At 44.3% G+C, this 21,954-nt stretch overlaps 2 protein-coding genes across 2 annotated transcripts in view; one reads left to right on the top strand and one right to left on the bottom strand.

Annotated features, from left to right (window-relative positions):
• The first annotated feature begins 497 nt into the window (after positions 1-497).
• On the top strand, positions 498-9,958 carry LOC123243922 (2',3'-cyclic nucleotide 3' phosphodiesterase). Its single transcript, XM_044672093.1, has 4 exons — positions 498-564; positions 3,449-4,118; positions 7,275-7,411; positions 8,474-9,958. Exons 1-4 carry the CDS (start codon positions 562-564, stop codon positions 8,918-8,920), a joined length of 1,257 nt encoding a protein of 418 aa, XP_044528028.1. The 5' UTR covers positions 498-561; the 3' UTR covers positions 8,921-9,958.
• A 1,654-nt stretch (positions 9,959-11,612) lies between these two features.
• Positions 11,613-21,954, bottom strand: part of DNAJC7 (DnaJ heat shock protein family (Hsp40) member C7) — a 34,562-nt gene continuing 24,220 nt past the window's right edge. The window contains exons 8-14 of the mRNA XM_044672091.1: positions 21,560-21,724; positions 19,925-20,016; positions 14,194-14,267; positions 13,617-13,763; positions 13,050-13,202; positions 12,434-12,496; positions 11,613-11,839 (exon numbers count right to left, since the gene is read on the bottom strand). Of these exons, the coding sequence (XP_044528026.1) occupies positions 11,802-11,839; positions 12,434-12,496; positions 13,050-13,202; positions 13,617-13,763; positions 14,194-14,267; positions 19,925-20,016; positions 21,560-21,724 (732 nt within the window). The 3' untranslated portion in view covers positions 11,613-11,801. The remainder of the gene's footprint in view (positions 11,840-12,433; positions 12,497-13,049; positions 13,203-13,616; positions 13,764-14,193; positions 14,268-19,924; positions 20,017-21,559; positions 21,725-21,954) is intronic.

The raw sequence follows: 21,954 nt of genomic DNA, 5'->3' as shown, positions 1-21,954 counted from the left end.
CTTTTTGTCCCCTCTGGCAGTCCGGCGAAGGGATGGGACGCTCCTCAGCACAACGTTAATGCAGAAAATAAAATCGTGTGATACTTATCCCAATACAAGCACCTTCCTCCTTGCAGCCCCAGCCGGGCGCTCAGCAGAGGAAGGGAGGGCGCAACTGGGCTCTACTGATTCTTTTAAGTGTTCATTATTAAAAGGAGAAGTGTTCGGTCTGAGGTAACCCCGCCCCTGCCCAACCGCCCGTGGGAGATAAAGGCCAACAGGTGTCGGGCTGGGAACCGGGTACCTTCCCCGCTCTCCGAGCCACCCCGCACAAGCACAGTCTCGGCGGATGGGTGGGGCCTACTTTCGATTCTTGGGGCGAGTAGGTGGAGGGGGGGGGCCTGTGCGCAGGCGCGCGAGGAGCCTGGCAGGGTTACGTGGCCTGAGGCCACATGGCTCCGCCTCCCCACCCTTGACTGTAAAACCCCCCAGGGCTGGGGAGGGGGTGGTCTCCTAGATTCACTCTGCTCGAGGGCTGCTGGAAGAGCCCTTGTAGAGGCGGAGCTGCGTCTCTCCCTCATCATGGTGAGTAGGACGGCTGTCAAGGGTTGGGGTAGACGCTGGCACAGGGTAGCACACTCAGAAACGAGGTAGATGAAAACCTAGGGGAGGGGTGATGGGATACCCTCCTCCCCAAATACGCCCTGCCTCTCCCCTTCCCCAAAGAAATGATTAGCTTCTGGAGCCCTGGGTGGAAATTCTGGAAACGTGCCGTGTTCCGAGTTGTCAGTAACTTGGTTTCTGAACCTGTTTCCTCATCTGTCAAATGGGTACAATGATTCTTGTAGTAGCCGCCTCACGAAGGTATTTTGAGGTTCAAGCCGAGCTTCGCCCCCTATACTTCTGCCCCCTATACTGCAAAGAAGAGCGGAGTGAGACCTTTTACACTCCTTCTTAAGCTAGCTACATAACAAGTGGGAAGGCATCGTGTTAGGAGAGGGTACAAACTCGTATCCGCCAGGGCTGTCTGGCTGGGAGCGGGAGTCATATCTGAGCTCCTCCTTAGAAGTGGTCTGGGCAACCATTATTGCCTAGGCGATCTCTGGATTCAAGAACTTCCTGGTTAACTCCATCCACATGGTTTGGACTGAAAGAACATGGGCTTGGAACTCCAGCCCCGCAGCTTGCTTGGCAAATCGCCTCCTCTTCCTGGGCTTTGGGCAGTTGGTAAATGAGCCTCTGAGGAGGGGTAGAGGAAGGAGTTTCTGAGTAGATCCAATAGGTCAATTTGGGTTTCTGGGGCTTTTGTTCTCATCCCTCCCATTTAGCAGCTGGGGAAAACAAGAACCCCCGAGGTGTAAACCGCCCAGCGGAATTCAAATGCAAGGCTGGACCCAGAACTCTAGGTGCCCTTTGTCGGGGGAAGAGGGCAGAGGAGGAGGAGGAGGAGGAGGAGTTGGTGGTGGTGGTGGCCGCTCTAGGGGTAGTGAAAGGAGCCAATTGTCCTAGTAACTCATGTGCCCCTCCTCTCCCCACCAGCTCCACTGTGGGACTATTGTGCCCCCCCCCCCATCCTAGACAAGAGAGTATTATCTTCTGGCCGATTGTTCCAAGGGGGAGGGTGTGTGGGGGGGGGGGGGAGGTGGCCTTTTACAAACACCTCTCACTACCTCCAGCTCTGCTTCCGCCACAAGAAAACCAAGACCCTCAAAGGCGAACTCTTTAATTAGGCAGGATGAGGTAGGAAAGAGGAACTTTTAAATAAGTTTTATTGAAAACTTTTTTACATGAGCTGCTTCGGAAAATCCCTTTCCCCACCTTAATGACACGTCCTGTTAATAAACCTAGTGAAAAAGAAAAAGGCCCTCCCAAGCCCCACACCCCAACAGCGTGTGTGTATATAATTATCTAGTCCAGGCTTGCCGAAGCTTGTTTAAAAGATCAGCATGAGCCCCTGGACAGGGATGCCTACGTGGGACATGTGGGAGAATAAAAGGCTGAGCAAGAAATGGGAATCCCAGATCCTTGTAATGCCCTCTCTTTGCCCTAAGACCCATCAGTGGATTTCTTAGTGGACTCACCCAAGTGCCCCCTCCCCCATGAAGATTTCTCTGATCTCCCCCAGGTGATGGTGGTCTCTCCTTACTCAGATTTCCCATAGCACTTTGGCTGGGACTGCTCTGTTGCATTGCTAACATCTTCCCTGGTATGCTAATTATTTCTGTGTCTTATTCCCCCATTGTGTAGTAAACTTGTTTGAAGGCAGGCATTGTTTTCATGTTTCATGTTTGTGTTCCCACTGCCCAGCACAAAGACTTAGACTTAGAAATACAGAGTAAGTGCTCCATATATGTTTACAGAATTGAATATGCTGAGAAAGAAAGGAAAAGGTAGCACTTCCTGGTGCTCAAAAGTGAAAGTCTGTTCAAGAAGCTTTACTAGAATACAAAATATGTTGAGATAATTGCGGGTTTTGTATTTTATTTTAGAATCTAAAAAAATTTTTTTACAGTATTTTACAGTGATTGATTGGGTGGAGGGTTATGGTCAGCAGGAAAGCTGCCCTGAGATGGCACTTAAGCTGAGCCTTGAAAGGAGCCAGAGGTTCTAAGAAGTACAAGTTATGAGGGAGAACATTCCAGATATGAGGCACAGCCTGTACAAAAGCAGAGGCAGGAATGATTTCCTATTTATGTGGGGTGGGGGAAGATACAGCAAGTAGGCCATTTTGGTTAGAGTCAGGCATATGGGAAGAGGAAAATGATGTATGTTAGTCCAGAAAGATAAGGCTGGAGCTAGAAGGTGAGGGTCCAACAGAGGAGCCTGTACTTGGCTTCTAAGAGCAAGAAGAAACAATATGTCCCTTAACTCACCTTGGGTTTTAATTGGGAATAGCAGTCACAGAAATAGGGGGTTGGGGATTTTTGCTTGCATAGTAAAGGGTGGAAGTTTATTGTTAGTAGGTTATCTTCCCCCCAAGGCACAAGAAGCTGTCCAAAATTTGGTCTTGTGGTCCGGGTTCTGGCTTATCTTTTCCCAGGGCATTATTTTGCAGGCTTGTTCCTCTGGTTCATGGGCAGACTAGAGCATAGTTGTCCAAGCTTTAAATGGCCTTAGGGACCCGCTAGCCTGGTCTCTTTATTTTACAGGTTTGTATAGGGAGGAAGTGGTTCACTAGAGGGAAAAGGAACTTGACTTAGGAATTCCAGGATTATGGAGAGGGGATTTGGTTATGGGAGAAGGGTAACCAAGCATGGAGCCCTCAACTGGGAGCTGTCATCACTGCTAAGAGGGAGGAGATGAGGGCAGTTGTGATACTCTGGGGGCTGATAGAAAGATGTGGGGAATGAGAGTGCAGTTTGACTTGGTGAGGACTGTTGACTGACCTGATGTCATCAGTGATGTCATCAGCTCTGGGATTTGCCAAGATATCCTGACTATTCCCTACTCTTTTTCCCTTACCCTGCAGAATAGAGGTTTCTCTCGGAAAAGTCACACATTTTTGCCTAAGATTTTCTTCCGAAAGATGTCGTCCTCAGCTGCGAAGGACAAGCCTGAACTACAGTTCCCTTTCCTGACGGATGAGGGGACTGTGAATACACTTCGTGAATGCAAGACTCTCTTCGTCCTTCGGGGGCTGCCAGGCAGTGGGAAGTCCACTGTTGCCCGGGCCATCGAGGACAGGTACCGAGATGGCACCAAGATAGTGTCCGCTGATGCCTACAAGATAACTCCAGGCTCCCGAGCTGCCTTCCAGGAGCAATACAAGCAACTGGATGAGGAGCTGGATAACTACTGCCGCCGTGCCATTAGTATCCTTGTCCTGGATGACACTCACCATGAGCGTGATCGCCTGGAGAAGATCTTTGACCTGGCTGACCAGTATCAGTATATGGTGGTGCTGGTAGAGCCCAAGACATCATTTCGGCTGGACTGTACTGTGCTTAAGGAGAAGAACCAATGGCAGCTCTCTGCTGAAGATCTGAAGAAGCTGAAACCTGGAGTGGAGAAGGACTTTCTGCCACTCTACTTTGGCTGGTTCCTGAGCAAGAAGAGCTCGGAGAGCTTGAAAAAGGCTGGAATGGCCTTTCTGGATGAGCTGAGCAACCACAAGGCTTTCAAGAAGGAGATTCAGCACTGTATGTAGGAGGGTTTGGCTGGGGTAGGGGTGGGCAGGGAAGCTTAAAGACCTCCAGCTCATCTGCAGATATCTGATCAGTACTCTTATTAGCCATAAGATGGATAAGAAGGCAGTAAACAGTTGAAATCTGTCCCCTATAATCTATCCCACCCCCCAGCATATATTTGGACTGCCTCTCCATCATCTGCTTTGGGAAATAGATCTTAGCATCCAAACGTTTCCAAACTCTTGGTAGCTTTTTTTTGAGGCAGCTAGATGGCACAGCGGGTAGAATCTGGAAGACCCAAATGAGGCCTCAAATAATTATTTTTGAGAGGCAATTAGATGGTTCGGTGAATAGTGCTGGGTCTGGAGTCAAGAAAACTTATCATCCCGAGTTCAAATCTGGCCTCAGACATTTATTTGTACTAGTTGTGTGATCCTGGGCAAGTCACTTAAGCTCTGTTTGCCTCAGTTTCCTCATCTGTAAAATGGGCATAAGAATAGTACCAGCCTCCAAAGGGTTGTTGTGAAGATCAAATGAAATAACTGTAAAGTACTTAGCACAGTGCTAGCATGTACATAGTTAAGTGCTATGTCATGTCATTATTACTAAACTATGGAGTCCCGGTACTGTTTGGGGCATTAGAGTATCATCAAGTCCAACCCCTTCCTGTTGCAAATGAGAACCCTGAGTCCTAGAGAGGGAAAATGGCTTGCCTAAAATCAGATCCTAATTAAGGGTTAGAACTGGGACTAGAACCCAGATTCTTCAGTCCAGAGCCCTTCTACTCTGCCTGTTTTCATCTAGCCCAGTGATGGGCAAACTACGGCCCTGCCACATGTGCCCCCTGAAATGTTCTATCTGGCCACGTGACATTATTCCTAATCTGACAAATACAATGAGAAGGATACAATACAAAGAAACTTCGAAAGAGTTGCCTTAGAAACAGACTGACAGATGAGCATTTCTTTTCCTTTGGCCTCCTCTTTAAAAAGTTTGCCCATCACTGATCTAGCCCATATACTGGGTTTAACTAGGAATATCCATGACAGGAAGAAGGGCTGCTTGCTCTCTGTGACCTCATACTTAAGTTAGGGCTGTGGCTCTTCACATCCCTGATTTCTCCTTAATTTGTTAATGGCTCTGCCCTTCACTCATCTAAATTTTTTTTCCCCAATATTTATTCTTCCCAAAAGAATCTTGTGAGCCAATGCCAGACAAAACCAGGAGTGTAAATTCAGTCCCCACACCAAAGCAGATGATTCACCCTAAAGGAAATTAGAAACAAGTTATACTTATCAACACCTTGACTGATTTGGAGAAATGAGAACTTAATACTACAGCAGTCACTATTTTTGGGTGACAGAAAGTGAAACTGATTGGGAGGAGGGGAAAGGCCAGAGATAGAGCCCCTGGAGGTAAAGCATCTCCTTACCTCTAGCTTGATGTGAGGCCTCTGGCAGCTTATGTCACTTCTCAGCCTGCTTTCTGGGTCTATACAAGGGAAAGAAGAATCTCTTCCCGAGATGTGGAGAGGAGGAATCGGTGAAGGAGAGCCAAGACGATGGGGGAGGGGGGGGGGTCTCTTGAGGGGGATGGGAAAATGCCATTGCTCTTTAGAAAAATTTGTGACTCTAGAGAGAAAAAGGAACCCCCAATTCCCAGGACAGCCTGGGTCACTTTGAGGATGAACCTAGCTGGTTCCAACACAAAATCACAGAATTAAGAGTTGGGACAGGACTTTAGAAGTTACTTAGTCACCCCATCACCACCATTTTATAGATGGAAAAACTGAGGGCCAGTAAGGGGACTTCCTCAGATAGAAAGGGGTAGGATTTGAATCCATGCTCTTTGATTCTTTCTAGTATATCACATAGCCCCTTGCCCAAAACTGCTTTCCTTGCTCTCCTCTCCCCTTCCTTCTGTTCCCAAAAACCTTGATCTTGGGGAAAGGCAAATGCCCTGACTTCTGTAATGGAGCTCCTGGATCTAGGGTAAGCCTTTGAACTAAAGGTTAGGAGTCTGGGAGTAAGGAGAACATAAGCTAGAGAGCTGCCCAGAGGGTTTGAGAAACTTAAAAGATGGAGATAAGAAGTTAGGGAACAACACTTAAGAGAAGGAACCCTCCCAAATTGACATAAATGTCAACTTTGTATCACAACCAGCAGCTCTCACTTCAGCATAATTTTAAACAAATGAATGAAAAAAATCATTAAGTGGTTACTGAACTGCTTCTGTCTTTGTGAAGATTGATGTTAAAAAGTTATTACACTAATCTATTTCTTAGAGCTTGTGCAATTAAACAGGGAAAATGCTTAGGATAAGGAAAAGGTACAACAGCACAGGCCAGGTACATACAGTCCACACTGACTATCTCCAGACTATTATCCATCTAGCACTTGCAATTTAAGGTGTGCAAAGTGCCTTATCTGTGTTATTCCTTTGGTTTCTGACAGCACTTGAGATAAGTGCTGTTCTCAACCCCATTTTACAGATGAAGGAAACTGAGTCTTAGGAAGCTTAAGTGGTTTGTCCAGAGGTGGGATTTGAACTTGGGCCTTCCAAATTCTAGTGTCCCAATTCCACGTTCCTTTACTTCTGACAATTTTATGGTCTTTTGGTAGAGGGAAGGATCAATTTATAGACACTCAAAGTATTTTGCATATCCAAATTTTGTGGGAGGGGAATGAAATATTCAGTACCAGCACCCTTTAAAATGTTAGAGGCACTCTTATTTAGGAACATAAAGTAAAACTTTTGTTCAGTGCTCAGAAAATTATGCTTAATGGGGCAGCTAGGTAGCTCAGTGGCCTAGAGTCTGGAGGACCTGGGTTCAAATTTGGCCTCAGATTATTTCTAGCTATGTGAACCTGGGCAAGTCACTTAATCCAGTTTGCCTGGCACTTGCCTTTCTGTCTTAGAGTTGTTACTAAGCCAGAAAGGTTTTAAAAAAAATTATGCTTAAGATAGCTAAATATGATGGTCCAAAATAGAACAGCAGAAAATTTCAGTCCCGAAAAATTAAAGATGAACCCCTCATATTTCCCTTATTAACCTCCCCACTTTCAAATCTCTAAATCTCTAAATAATATCTAAAATACAGATGCTCTCTGTAACTTGGGGCCTTGTAACTCTTCTCCAATAAATGCTTCTTTCTCCCTCCCCTTGCAGTTGTGTCTGGGGATGAACTTAAGGAGAAGATTGCCTTGGCTTCCTACTTTGTGAAGAGGCCTCCACTGTTGCACTGTACCACCAAGTTCTGTGACTACGGGAAGGCAGATGGGGCCAATGAGTATGCCCAGCAGGAGGTGAGTGCTGGGGCCAAATGAAGGAAATTGTAGGAAGAGCAAAGGGCCTTTTCTAAAGTCCAAAGATAAATGCCAAACTAAGGCTGAAAGAAAATTAAGCAGTGGATCTAAGCCAAATGGAAGCCTCCACTTTCCAATTCTATTTTGGTGGCTATTTACTTCCAAGGAAACTTGTTTGGACAAAACTATATGGAGGAGACTTGCCCCCTATCAGGACTCCTAAAAACTAAGTCCAGGAATAACTGTTCTGAGCCTAGATTTCCTGACACCATTAAGAATCCCTTTCATCCAGGGCAGCTAAGTAGCAAAATGGATAGAGAACCAAGCCAGGAGTTGGGAGGTCCTGGGTTCAAATCTGGCCTCAAACGCTTCCTAGCTGTGTGACCCTGAGCAAGCCACTTAACCCAAACTGCTCGGCCCTTACCACTTTTCTGTTGATACTAAGAAGGTATAGGTTGAAAAGAAAAATGTTTCCTTCACCCAACATGGAAATCTAGCAGCATCAAGAATCCATGGCAAGGGGGCAGCTGGGTGGCTCAGTGAATTGAGAGCCAGGCCTAGAGATGGAAGGTCCTGGGTTCAAATTTGACCTCAGACACTTCCTAGCTGTGTGACCCTGGGCAAGTCACTTGACCCCCATTGCCTAGCCCTTACCACTCTTCTGCCTTGGAACCAATACACAGTATTGACTCCAAGATGGAAGGTAAAGGTTTAAAAAAAAAAATCCATGGCAAACCAAATACCAACTGAAGGTCCCTTCCACACATCTTACTTCTTCTGCCTTGCCACCTGTGGTGGATCCTCTGACCATATTCTTCCCCACCCTGTCCCATCCCCCAAGCCACTAAGCCCCTCCACAGACCTCAAGGATGATGTAGGGTTTTCCACCATCACCATTATCCCCAGCAAACTCTGTTGGTTTCTCTTTCCCTCTACTACACACTTAGGCTGCCTTAATCAGCCTTAACACGATCCCTACTTCTTTCCAAGCCTTTTCTCTCCCTTTCCTATAGCCCTGCTATGGTGCCCCATTGTCATACCACCTATGCTTCTCTACCTTAGGTGGTGAAGAAATCCTACTCTAAGGCCTTCACCCTGACTGTCTCTGCGTTGTTTGTAACACCTAAGACAACAGGTGCAAGGGTGGAGCTGAGTGAGCAGGAGCTGCCGCTGTGGCCGACTGATGTGGACAAGTTGACAACTGACAGCCTGCCCCGAGGCAGCCGTGCCCACATCACACTGGGCTGTGCAGCAGGCATAGAGCCTGTACAGACGGGTATTGACCTGCTGGAGATGCTTCGGCAAGAGAAGGGGGGAAGTCAAGGAGAGGAGGTGAGCGAGCTAAATCGGGGCAAGCTCTACTCCTTGGGCAATGGGCAGTGGATGCTGCGTCTGACCAAAAAGTTGGAGCTTAGGGCTATCTTCTCAGGATACTATGGGAAAGGCCAAACTGTGCCCACACACAGCAGCCGAAAGGGGGGTGCCTTGCCATCTTGCACCATCATCTAGACAATAGGCTACCCCTTTCAACTATTCACCTCCCTTCCTTACATGGGAGTGAGTAGGAGACATGCCCTCTACTTGACTTTTTTATGCCATTAACTCACCTGTAACTTTTCAAAACTTGTAAAATAACTGCCCCCCCCCCCCCAACCTAACACCTTATGCCCCAAGTCAGAAGGAACATTTATTTGGGAGATGGGACCAAAGTCCTGGGAATCAGGATATTTTCCCCTTTCCTTCCTCACTACTCACCTAGGCTCTAGCAGTAGCCCTCCTTGGTTCTTTTGGTCCCACAGTATCCCACTTTTCTTAAGAGTACTTTGCAGAGAAGGCAGGTAACACTTCCAAAAGAGATGTGTTTAGATGGGTGGGGAGAGAAAAAGATTTTTCTTTTCTCCCTGCCCAGAACCTTCTTTGTTAATTACTACAGTTCAAGGAAGCCTAGAGCTAGCTGGAAGGTGTGAAGTCTTTATTCTTCCCTTCCTAAGAGTCTAGTTTTCATTCTGCCATTCCCCTGGACCATTTTTGGGGAGGGGGGGTAGGTGGAGGAGGAGAGTCTCCTTTCATGATGAAACCGATGGGGGAAAATAGGGAAACTCTAGAATTATAATTGATGGCGGACAAGGAAAGTGAACAACAGTGAAACAGCTGCCCCCTGTACAATATCACTGGCCCATGTAGAAGGGTAGGGCCTTAGGTAGAGATTCACCCCATTCTAGTGATGTCCACCGCCTGTACAGATAGGGGAATTTAGGCCTAAAGGGGTTAAGACGCCTACTCAGGATTGCTGTCTATTCATGGGGAAGTCTCCAACCAGACTCCTCTGCCTACCTTCATCTGCCTTCCTCTCTAAGGGGGTTTTAACACTGCTTTGCACCCTTTTTTTCCTTTCTCACATAACCCTCCAGCTGTCATGCTCCCTTTGGCCTGGGTCTTGTGCAGTGTGGGGGCCTGACTCATCACATTGTTTCACAAGTGCTTGGGATTTGACTTAAACATCCTGGTTTTGTCCCATCCCCCCAAAATTGTAAGACCATTAATGAAATAAATCTCAATAATCTTAATCGTGTGCCATTTTGTCTTTCTTACCCTCTCTTCCAGAGTGAGGGACTTGGGCAGCTATCTGCCCACTAGGACTTTATCAGGGCTGGCTTTGTCCAGTAGTCTGTGGGGCCATCCGTCCTGTCTCTGGGCTGGCCAGCCCCAGCTGCAGGGAAGCTGGGCAGCTGAACAGTGCCTGCTTTCATAAGAGGGTAGGAGTAAGAATGACCCAGGCCAAGCAAAAGAGATGGACATAAGAGACCACCCTTATCTGCCTTGCCTATCTAGACTCCTGGGAGACTCTGGCCTGAGCCTTCCAGAAAACTTGCTACTCAAGGATGCTTTTCCATTTCCCTTAGAAATCCTTCAGTGACCAAACCAAAGTTAACACTTCAGACACCAGAAGCCAACCACTGGGCTCCTATTCCACCCGGTTCCCACTTCGAAGGGCACAACATCTACAAGAAGTACTTTAGGGTGCAAGATACCAAGGACATTCTGCCCCTTCACAGAAGCCCCAGGACAATTCTCAGCATAGTTTACAGATGAATCATTGAAACACGGATAATCCAAGAATTCCTTTTAGTCAATGACTCTGACCCCTTCCCCAGGGCTGCAGATTACAAAATGCTAGTCATGAGGAAGCCTGTCAAATTGAGTAGATTGACACCACCTCAGCCAATCAGTCCATAGGAGACTGCCAAGGGCTGGGATAACAAAGCCAGATGGTCACATCAACCTTATCTCTTCTCTTCCCAGACTCAATCAAATGTGGCTGCTGATGGCCATGAGAAACAAGCGAACAGGGACCTAAACACATCATCTGCCTTGTCCCATAATGTTCTCTCTAACCTTTTAAGTGGAGACAGAAGGGACACGGATGGGGAAACAAGGGCCTCCAGTCCAGAAATCATCAGAAACCTTTATGTCAGCCCCTGAATTGGCAGCTATGGCCAAGCAAGAGTCCAGTCAAATCATACTTGGGCTTTTTTAAGCTTTTTGCCATAATGCAGAGCCACTGACCTGTGGCTTAGGATCTCTAGCTGCTTCACAAATGGATCAGAGCATCTTAGCTCTAATACTAGAAGGGAACCTAGAGATTCTCTAGCCTACCCCTTTCATTTTGCAAAGAAGGACAAGGAAGGTTAAGTCATACAGGAATGTTAAGAGTCGGGATTCGAACCCTGATCCTCTGACTCCAGAGCCAGGGTTCTTTCTCCTTTGCCACTGAATAGTATCAACTGAAAGGGACCAGGAGAAGCCATATCCTCCACAATGAGCCCATCTACACCTAGAGATCTGCTAAACACATGGATGGTCTGGAAGGTGAAGCCAGCATGTTTACAGAAGAAAAAAATTGTTATTTAGACCGATTCCCTTACAAGCCACCATGAGATTAGATGAATGGGGAATCCAGGAGTAGCCTACTGTCCCTACCTAGAGATCAGGAGAAGAGCTACTGGGTAGGGACAGGGATCAGTTCTGGTTCCCAACTTTGCAACAACAGACAATGCAGCTGTCAGCTTGAGGGACCAGAAAGGGTCAAATCATTTTATTCTTCTCATGTTTTTTAATTTTTTAATAAAGTTAAACAGTAAAACAAAAATTCACAAGCTTCCTCCCCTCCTCCCACCCCTTTCCCTACCCCACCCCCATCTTCAGCGCTGGCTCCCCTTCCTCCACCCCCACTCACAGACACAGAGGTATCCAACTGAGAAAATGAAACTGCTCTAAGTACAAGGAGACATGATGAAGGGAGGAGTCTAATTATGTCCGTATTCAAAATTAAAACGAGCACATCTGCATTCTCTGGGTTCTGAGTTGGTTGGTTTTATTCCCCCTTCTCTTAGCCAAACTGGAAAAAGAAATTCCCTGGACCTGATGCTGGAAGGAAAAAGGAACATTGCTTTGTTAGTTCTGTGGTTGGGATCCTGATTGGCTCTTAGCTAGGACAGAGGTTAACATTGGGGACAATTGGGGGGCAGCTGGGTAGCTCAGTGGATTGAGAGCCAGGCCTAGAGACAGGAGGTCCTAGGTTCAAATCTGGCCTCAGACACTTCCCAGCTGTGTGACCCTGGGCAAGTCATTTGACCCCCATTGCCTAGCCCTTACCACTCTTCTGCCTTGGAGCCAATACACAGTATTGACTCCAAGATGGAAGGTAAGGGTTTAAAAAAAAAAACAACAAAAAAAAACAAAAAACATTGGGGACAACTGCCACCTGCAGGGTCCTGTGGACCCAGGAAGGAGAATCTCCTTCCCTAGAAGTGTTCTCAAATAAATCCTCCCAATACTGGGGCAGGCAGAGGTGCTGCCAGTAGCCCCAAGACTTGAGATTTTTTGTTCTATTTGCCCCACATCCACTGCATCATACCCACAAAGTGGGAGGCATTGAAGTTACTGCATCAGGGGAGAAGACAGTAGTCCTTCATCCCCCCCCCCCCCCCCGACTTCCCCAGAAGCAGCAATCAAGCTTACCTTCAAAGCTGAAACCCCCTGGACCACCAAAGAATGCCTTGAAGATGTTGTTGGCATCAAAATCTGGAAGACAGAACAAATTAGGAAGGCAAGAAAGAGTCAAAAGAACTTGAGAGGGTTCTCTATGCCATCTCCCTCTTCACTCTCCCAAACCCAGCACAATGCTCTGAAGTAGGAGACTCAAGATATAGATGCTAAATTGCCATCACCCAACCCATCCCCCACATAAAACTTCGTCCTGCCTCTGCTGCTTTCTTCCATTTTATTTCCAAACCTGATTCTGAGCCCCACCCCCCTCTCTGTCTTTTCTCCTCTCTCTCCCTCCCTTCCTCTCTCACTATTTTCTGTCTCTTTCCACCACTCCCCTCCCTCTTTCTCCTTCCCCCAACCCTCTCTCATATATTCACTCACTGAAGGCCTTCCCTATATGTGCTTCATCTCACTACAAACCCCAGGAACTGACTCCTCTAATTTCTTTTGCTCTCTTATTCTAAGAACAGGTGTGTGAGTATGATACACAAGCTCACTCCACACACACCTTAATAACCTAACAAAGGGTTTGATTTCAGTGAGTCTGGCTGCTTGGCAAAACACAAAACACTCACAAAAGACTTACCGCCCATATTCATGCCCTCCTCATCCAAGTCTTGCCCACTGTCATAACGAGTCTTTTTCTTAGGGTCAGAGAGGATAGTGAAGGCTTCACCAACTTCTTTGAACTTCTTCTCTTCCTCCTTTTGGACTTCAGCACTGGCTCCACTGTGTCGATCTAAGGTGGGGAGCAGATGGGTGAGGGAATAAGAGCCTTATTGGGATTAGGCTTGAGAAAACACACCTGATTTTTCTGATTTTTTTTTTTTTTGAAACCCTCACCATCTGTCTTAGAATCAATACTAAGTATCAGTTCCAAGGCAGAAGAGCAGTAAGGGCTAAGCAATGGGGGTTAAGTGACTTGCCCAGGGTCATACAGCTAGGAAGTGTCTAAGGCCACAGTTGAACCCAGGATCTCCTGTCTCCAAGCCTGGCTCTCAATCCACTGAGCCACCCAGCTGCCTCTCCCCTGACTTTATAATATGAAGTTTGACCAAATATGAAGGACACATTGTGATCATGTAAAAGTCACAGGAGAATTGCTTTCCTTTGGCTCTACAGAGGCACCTGTCTGGCCCTTCTCTCTTCCTACCTGGATGGTGCATTAATGCCCTCTTCCTATAGGCTTTTTTAATTTCATCCTCGGAGGCATTCTTGTCCACACCTAGAATTTTGTAGTAATCTTTCCTCTTGCTCTTCTTTAGTTCCAGCTGAGCATTTTTCAAGAGTTGCTTGTGTTCTGGAAGGAGACAAGAGGCTCATTGGATAACTCTGACTATGGTTATTGTCACTAGAACCCTGCCCAGCTTGCCTGGAATCACTTCCATAACTATGCCAAGGGATTTTATGCAACTCCCAAAGCATATTCATACCTATTACATCTGTCCACATGCCATCCCTGGAAAGAGAGGGGTTGACATTAGCTTTTCCATTGTGCATATACAGAAGCTGAGGCCCAGAGAGAAGATGCCTTCTGAGTTGGAGTGGAGCCAGTATTACGATACAGGTGCCCTGCCTCCCAGTCTACTACTTCAGCTGGCTGGCACTCACATGAGCCATCACTGACCTTGAAACCAAGCCCTGAAACCATGTCTAGACAATGATGGAGGGCACATAACCATTCCCTTCCTCCTCCCCTCCCCACAAGCAACCACCTCAAATTCCTTTACCTTTCGTTTTCTCTGTCTGATAAACTTTTTCATAGTCCCGAACTGCTTCCTCGAATTGCTCTGTATCCATGTAACTGAGAAGGAAACACAGGTCACTACAGTGCTATAGACACAAGGCAGTTGAATGAGTATTCAACACCAGCTACGACTGGCAGGAAACTTAGGGGAAAAATCTGGTGTGGTCTAGGGCACATACTTAGGTAGAAAGTTTTATATTTGTTTTATATTTAAAATAGAAACCCAAAAATCCATTCCCCAGGGACAGAATTACCTGCCATTCTCCTGGAGCACAAGTCAGACAGGTCTCAAGGCACCTGGGCTCCCCAGGCCAAGACCCACAAGCAAGGAGATGCCTGTTCCTGGGGAAGGGAAAGGAAGGGAAGCTCCTTTACTGGAGGCATAGAGCCTCCAAAGAGGTGGCTGCAAGGGCTAACTTGGGAAGAGCAGCACAAATGCTCCTGTATAATGAGAGAGAGATGGATCAAATAACCCTAGAGTCCTTTCTGTCTGGACTTCTAGGTTTGGCTCAAGTTTTAAAGAGCCAGGCAACCCCCAGGAGGCCAGAAGATTCTGATCTCAGGGAACCATGGCATGAATGTTAAGCCAAAATTAGGGCCAGTTAACAAAAAGAAAAATAAATTCAACAAGCCAATTTAGTGGCTGGCACATACTTGCCATTGGACAAGCCAACCCTGAAAGACAAATGTGCTGAGACACACATGGAGAATATAGAGGATGAGGAAAATTGACTCATTCTGGTTCTTTTCTCCCAAGTACAAAGGAGTGGCATCAAAGCTAAGGTCCTCTTCCTCTCTCATGGGTACATGTGAAAGGCAGACAAAGGTGGATGGGATCATCTTCCATGTCCTGATAAGACTGCTGGCAAATAAAAGGCATTATCAATGGAGTAGAATGTGCCAGTCATGAATTGGAGCATAGAAAGTATTTACAGACAAGCAGCAAGGCTCTTCGCTCCTACTGTGATTTGGCTCAGAATACTATCATTTAAATCTTAGCCTTTTAAGGAAGGCTCAAACTGTCCCTCCAAACTAACTGGCAAAAAAGAAGACTGGAGTTTTAAATACCACTATTTTTATTAAGTAGTAACCAAACAGTACAAGAAACTAGTATGAAAGTGACAGAGCAACAATAAAGACATGAAATACAACTCTTGAATTGAGAGCAGCCAGGAGCATAAATAGATATGGAGAATTATGTGAAACTAAAGTCAGGTGAACAACAGTGCAGGTAACAAGCAAGCACGGAGATCCAAAGTCTTTCCAAGCAGGGGAGATAATTTTAATATACTATCACAGTTTTCCTGTTAGGGACAGGAAACAGATCTCCAGGCCAAAAAATGGATAACTCAGCTGATTGTGTCAATGAGGCTTTCTTGGATGGATCTAAAAACCAAAGCTATGAGAGCAAGATGATTTTGCGCCTACCTCAAAGACAATCAATTATTTATAACAAAAGCAATGTTCTCAAGGATTCCTTGAACTGATATACATACATAAATGATCTGATGATCTTTAATAGTCCTTGAGATCATTATTTGTTTACATGATTATGTTTTGGGAATTTAATTTAAAATAAACCAAATGGAACCTCCTTGTTTGGCAAAATTGGCCTTCTTAACTGTTCCTCTTAGTGGGCACTCCATTTCCTATCCCTATGCCTTGAATGTACTTCTCCTCTTTACCCACTTTAGTTAGAATTCCTAGTTTTTTTCGATATTCATCTCAAGTATCACCTATAGAATCCTTTCTGGATTCCCCAGCTGCTGGTGCCTTCTTCCTGCCATAATCACTTTATATTTATTTTGCATATGCCTTTAGATGTGCATGTCTGTTTTCTCTGACAGGATGAAGGTAGGGACTGTTTCATTTTTGTCTTTGTAATGTCAGGACTTAACAGAGTGCCTAGTACATAGTAGGTGCTTAATAAATGCTTGATTGAATGGCTAAGCAAATATCTACCTCATTGTTAAAATCATCACTATCCTCAGTAATTCTAATGAGGGTGTGTGTATGTGTGCAAGCAAAAAAAACGACAGATGGTCCACTAAGTCTTATGCCTCAATGAAGAATTTCATGAAACAATGAAGTTTAAGATTCACTATATAATGCACACACTTATATGTAATAGTATTGATAAATCATCCTTTTCCTCTTGCTAGGAAAGAAAAGAATCACTATTGCATGTAAGAAGCCATTACCACCATTACCACCACCACTATCACTACCAATGCTGCCACCATCACCACCACTACACCCTTTGCTCTGCATCAAGATAAGACTGAATCAAATTACTTAAAGGTAATGTAGAAATGTCTCCTTCTGGAATACTGAAAAATAAAGAGGTTCTCTACTAGGAAGAATTGGGTGTGATCTTGTCTAGAAGGGAAGGAGGATGAACAAGAGAGATTCCCAAGTCCTTAGAATTTTATTCTTTTGATTTGAGAAAAAAGGTTGCTTTAAGTTCAGGGGTAAACATCACCTCTGAAATCAAAAAGAACTACTTTGTTTTTCTCACCCAAGACAGACTAGATATATCAGCATAGCACTCATTTATCTCCAGTTTCTGGGAAGGAAGAAGGAGGAAGGAAAAGAGGGGAAAGGAAAGAAGAAGAGGAAGGGAAGAAAGGATGGAAAGAAAAAAGGGAAAGAAGGAAGAAAGAAAGAAGGAAAGGGAGGAAGGGAAAGAAGGGATGGAAAGAGGGGAAGGAAAAAAGGAAGGAAATAAGCATTTATTAAATGACTACTACATACCAGGTACTCTGCTAAGCATTTTACAAATATTATCTCATTTAATTCTAACAACAACCCTGAGAGGTTAGGTCCTATTATTATTATTCCCATTTTACAGTTTAGGAGATTGTGGCAAATAGGTTAAGTGACTTGCTCAGGATCACACAACTAGTAAAGAGCGAAATCTGAGGATAGATTCAAACTCAAGTCTTCCTGAATCTTGGCCTAATGCTTTTTCCACCGCGTCCCCTAGCTCCCTCAAAGTGATCATCAGGGTAGAGAGAAGACAAGCAAAATATCCAAAGGAAATTGTTTTAGATGCCACGAAAGGGATTTGAATCAGGTATCAAAGGAGAGTTACTATGAAGACATTTTAAATTACTGACTTCGATGAAAGTGTATGATCTTTCACTTGTTTATTTTTATTTGGGTTTATGCTTTGGGGTTTTAGTTTTATAAAATCATTCACTTACAAAAATGAATAATATGGAAATATGTTTTGTGTGATAATATGTCTATTACCCAGATGAATTGCTTGCCAGCTCCGGGAAGGAGAAGGGAAAGAGGAAGGGAGACAATTTGGATCATATAACTTTGGAAAACTTAAGTGGAAATTTGTTATTACATGTAATTGTTAAAAACACAAAAATAAATATTTTAAAGTTACTAACTTAATTTTTACATTAAACAAATATTTATTAAGCCCTATGCAGTGGAAATATGAAGCCAAAAACAAACCAGCCCTGCTCTCAAGGAGTTTACAGTGTACAAGGGCTGGGGTAGGGCCACATGTACAAGATGCAAAATAAACAGAAAATCTTTTCCAAGGGGAGTGCACTAGCAATTAAGGGAATCAGAATGGGCTTGTAGGAGGTGTCACTTGAGCTGACCTTTGAAGGAAGCCGGGGATTGTATGCAGTGGAGGTGAAGGAATACATTCCAGGCATGGGGGACAGCCTATGCAAAGGAAAAGAAGAGAGAAGAAATGTTATGTGTAAGGAATAAGAATGCTAGCTTGGTTAGACCATAGAGTGCGTGAAAAGGGAGTAATGTGTAATAAGCCCAGAAAGGTAGGGTGGAGCCAGATTGGTTAGGGTTTTAAAAGCCAGAGAAATTAGTATTTTATCTTAGAAGGAATGGAAAACTACTGAAGCTTCTTGGGCAGGGGAATGTGATGGTTACTTCTGTGCTCTATGAATTGGCAACTATATGGAAGATGGATTGGACAGAGAAGAGCCTGAAGATAAGGAGTTCAAAGAGAGTCTGTAGATGGTAACTGTCAGCAGAGAGCTATGAAAGATACTGTGAAGGTAGATATTGTAGAGGACTTGGCAAAGGAATGGATATAAGAGATAAAAAGGAAGAGAAGAGGACTCCAAGCTTGTGAACCTGAGTGACTGGAAAGTTGGTGGGGCCCTCATCAGAAATGAGAGGTTAGGAAGAAGATAAAGGTCTGGTGAAAAAGATAGTGGGTTCTGTTTTGGATATGTTAGTTTGAGATGCTCTTTGGATCATCCAGTTGGAGATGTACAACAGGAAGTTGGTGATACAGAATTGATCTTTAGGGGAGATTAAAACTGGATACATAAATCTGAAAGTCATTTGTAAAAAAGTGATCATTGACTCCATGACAGCTAAGCAAAAGGGGGGTGAGGGGGGAAGGGAAGAGACAGAGACAAAGACAGAGAGAGGCAGAGAGACGGATGGACAGATCTCTGGGAGTATACTCACACAGAGGGAGGAGGGCATGGATGATCCAAGCAAAGGAAACTGAGAAGCAAGCAGGCAGGTAGTTGAAAAACCAGGATAGAAGAATGGAATAAAGATCCTGGGAAAAGAGTGTCTGAGTTAGTCAGTGTCAAATGCTGGAAAAATATCAAGGAGAAGAAGTGAGAAAAGACTGTTGGATCTGGTAATCAATAAATTCTTTGGTAATTCTGGGGAGAAGAGATTCAGTTGAGTGGTGAGGTTGGAGACCAGGCTATAAAGGAAGGAGATATGATTATGAAATGAGAAAGCAGAAGCAATGATTCCAGCTAATTTTTTCTAAGAGTTTGATGATAACAGAAAATAGGATATAGGATAATAGCTAATGGAATGGTAAGGTCAACTGAAGATTTTGAGTATGGGGAAGGGTTATATATGTTTTTAAGCAGTTGGAGAGAACTATGTTTAAGAAGAGATTGAAAATTAGGGAGGGATGATCAAAGGAGAAAGTTCATGGAAGATATGGATCAAGGGAACAAGTAGTCTTGTTGAACTGTGCACTCGAGACTGGACAGACCCTCCAAAATTGGAGCAAGTGAGTATCTGGGTAATGATGTTGAGGTAATCTGAAGGTATTACAGAAAAGGTGCTCTTAAAGGATGACTTCAATTTGTTCACTGAAATATGAGAAAAGGTCTCTGCTGAGGGCTAGGAATGATGGTAGTATCATCATTGATGATGACAGTTGGCTTAAGGTAAGAGGCACAGAAGAACTAAGCAACCTGTGTGTTCTCCTCTACTAAAAAGTCTATAAATATACTGTAGTACTTAACAAACTCAACTACAGGCAGAGGAGAAACCACATAAACTTAATAAGGTCTAATTTATCACTCAAAATGCAACTGTCGTGAAACTGAAAACTCTAAGGAAGCCTAGCTCCTTAAAGAAGAAGAAAATGTACCCTCTAATCCTCCTGTTTTGTAGAGGTGCAGAATATGAATGTGGAATCTACACTATCAGATTTGGCTGATGCCTTGGTTAGAAAACTCAAACGCTTTCTTTTCCTCTTTCTTCTAAAGGACATCTATTGCTAGGTGGGGAGAAGAGGCATTTATTCAGCAAATAAGTACAATGTAAAGCCAAAATGTATTATAAAGATTTAAAAATAACAACCCAAACTACACCAACAATACAATGCAATTCACCAGGGGAGGGGCTGCTGGAGATCCCTCCAAGAGTTCTTGCCCTACAGGGAGAAAAGGCTCTTTGCTCACCATTGTGCTCTTCTCAGGTAAGCCTTGATGTATGTGTCATCCAATTTTACAGCATTTGTACAGTCTTCTATTGCATCATCTAGTTTCCTAAGCTTCAGGAAAAAGACAGCAGTCACATCTCACTTTCTTGGTCAGTTGAGGCTATAAACATGATATCATAATACTAGATAAGAGGAACAGAGGCACTCTCAGCCTCTATCTAATTATCACAGTTGCTTTCAAGCATTAGAAAAACCAACAGAACACTTCCCCTCAGGCCCCAGGATTAATCTGAACCCAACTAAGGACCAGACCCTAGGCAATCCAATATAGAACCCATGGGCCAATTTTAGCCACTATAACCCTAGGTAGGGTATAACCTGTCTGAAACTTTTAGATGACATTCTTTTACCTAAAAAGTTAACATACTTAAATTAACCTATCCTCCTGTCCATTTTTAACTCTCGGCCAGAGATCGTGCTAGCAAGTCTGGATGATTAATAATTGTAATTAAAATTGTATGCAATTCATCATGTAATCAAATTGTCCTGAAAAACTTGTGTGGCCCTGTCTCTCCTATTCTATATTAATACCAATGCCTAGATAAGGAAAAACATTGGGCCTATTAAAACTACCCCTAAACCACATTCTTCTAGAAGAACAAAGATCTAGAAGCATGTGCTCTTGGGACAGTGTAACTTCCCAGATGAAAAGGACTGTATTTTCTCATTTGTTTCCTGTGGTGCATAGGGCATAGTAGACACTGAATCAAATATAAACACCTAGCACTGTGGTTATAATATGTAAGAGGATAACCAAAGCTCCAATTCCCCCAGATCTAGAAAGGAGACAACCACCATTCACAATGATGTTAGCACTGAAGATTTACAAAGCAATCTGTTTATCAAAAGATCTGGGATGTCAATAGTGCAAGGATTATCACCCAAATCATAATAGAGACAAGAAGTCTAAGAAGCAAATTGCTGAAGGAGCTTATGGCAACCCAGCCAGCTAACGAGTGCTACAACTAATGTATGAACTCAGGTTTCCTAACTCTTTTCTCTATGCTATAAGTCCTCTGTCAAAGAGACACAAAATAGCAATAAATGTAATTTTAATTTTTTGCCTAATTTAGCATTTTTAAAAATCCTTACTTCCATAATAACAATACTGTATATTGGTTCCAACGCAGAAGAGCAATAAAAGCTAGGCAATGGGAGTTAAGTGACTTGCCCAAGGTCACCCAGTTAGGAAATATCTGAGTCCACCTTTTAATCCAGGACACCTCCTGTCTCTAGGTCTGGTGCTCTATCTACTGTGTCACCTAAATGTCATTTTTAAAAACCTTCAACCATTCTTTCAAATGTTCAAAGCAAGTCCCTGAGATGGACCAACTGGGAAGTATCTCCCTCTAAGAGATTTAGCTATTTTTTTCAAACTGTTCCTCAAGGGTCTCCTACCTACCAAAATGTGGGAAGCAAAGCAAATACAGTAACCTCCTGACCATAGGAACCCTCATCAAAGCACATTAGCACCTCTCCAAGATGGCTGTCTTTCCTCCCATATGGGCAGGAGAGCTGGTGCCCACACATTCTTCCGAGGACCCCCAGCCCACTACATATCTCTCTGATCCCACAGCTTAAGTTAAGTGCTTACCTTGGCATTCACGGTCCCTCGATTACAGTAGAGTTTGGCATTTGTTTTTATATTGTTAGGATCGATCCCCAGGGCTTCTGTGTACAGTTCATATGCTAATTTGTAATTCCCTTCTTTAAATGCTTTGTTGCCATCTTCTTTTTTCGCTTTGAGTGCTTTGGCATTCTAAGTGAAAAAGCAAGGGATGAGTCAGTTGCACCAGTGGGGGCTATAGATGAGAGGATGCCACCTGCCCCTAGCAGTATCTGAGACTCTCTATACACTGTGGGGGCCAGCTATTTATTTCTTATCATTTTTATTGGAACACTGTTTCAGCCAGATTGGACTGATCTCTGGCCACTTTTTGGTCCTGTCTGCCATCATCTTCTAGCTTTGTTTCTGACACCTCCCATGCC

The sequence above is a fragment of the Gracilinanus agilis genome, chromosome 4 (assembly GCF_016433145.1).
Source record: "Gracilinanus agilis isolate LMUSP501 chromosome 4, AgileGrace, whole genome shotgun sequence".
In the NCBI taxonomy this organism is placed as follows: domain Eukaryota; kingdom Metazoa; phylum Chordata; class Mammalia; order Didelphimorphia; family Didelphidae; genus Gracilinanus; species Gracilinanus agilis.
This window is presented reverse-complemented; position numbering and strand designations above follow the sequence as displayed.

Coding starts and splice junctions, on each gene's coding strand:
- LOC123243922 (XM_044672093.1), top strand. Junction 4,119..7,274: donor CAAGAAGGAGATTCAGCACT/GTATGTAGGAGG, acceptor CTCCCCTTGCAG/TTGTGTCTGGGGATGAACTT. Junction 7,412..8,473: donor ATGAGTATGCCCAGCAGGAG/GTGAGTGCTGGG, acceptor TCTCTACCTTAG/GTGGTGAAGAAATCCTACTC.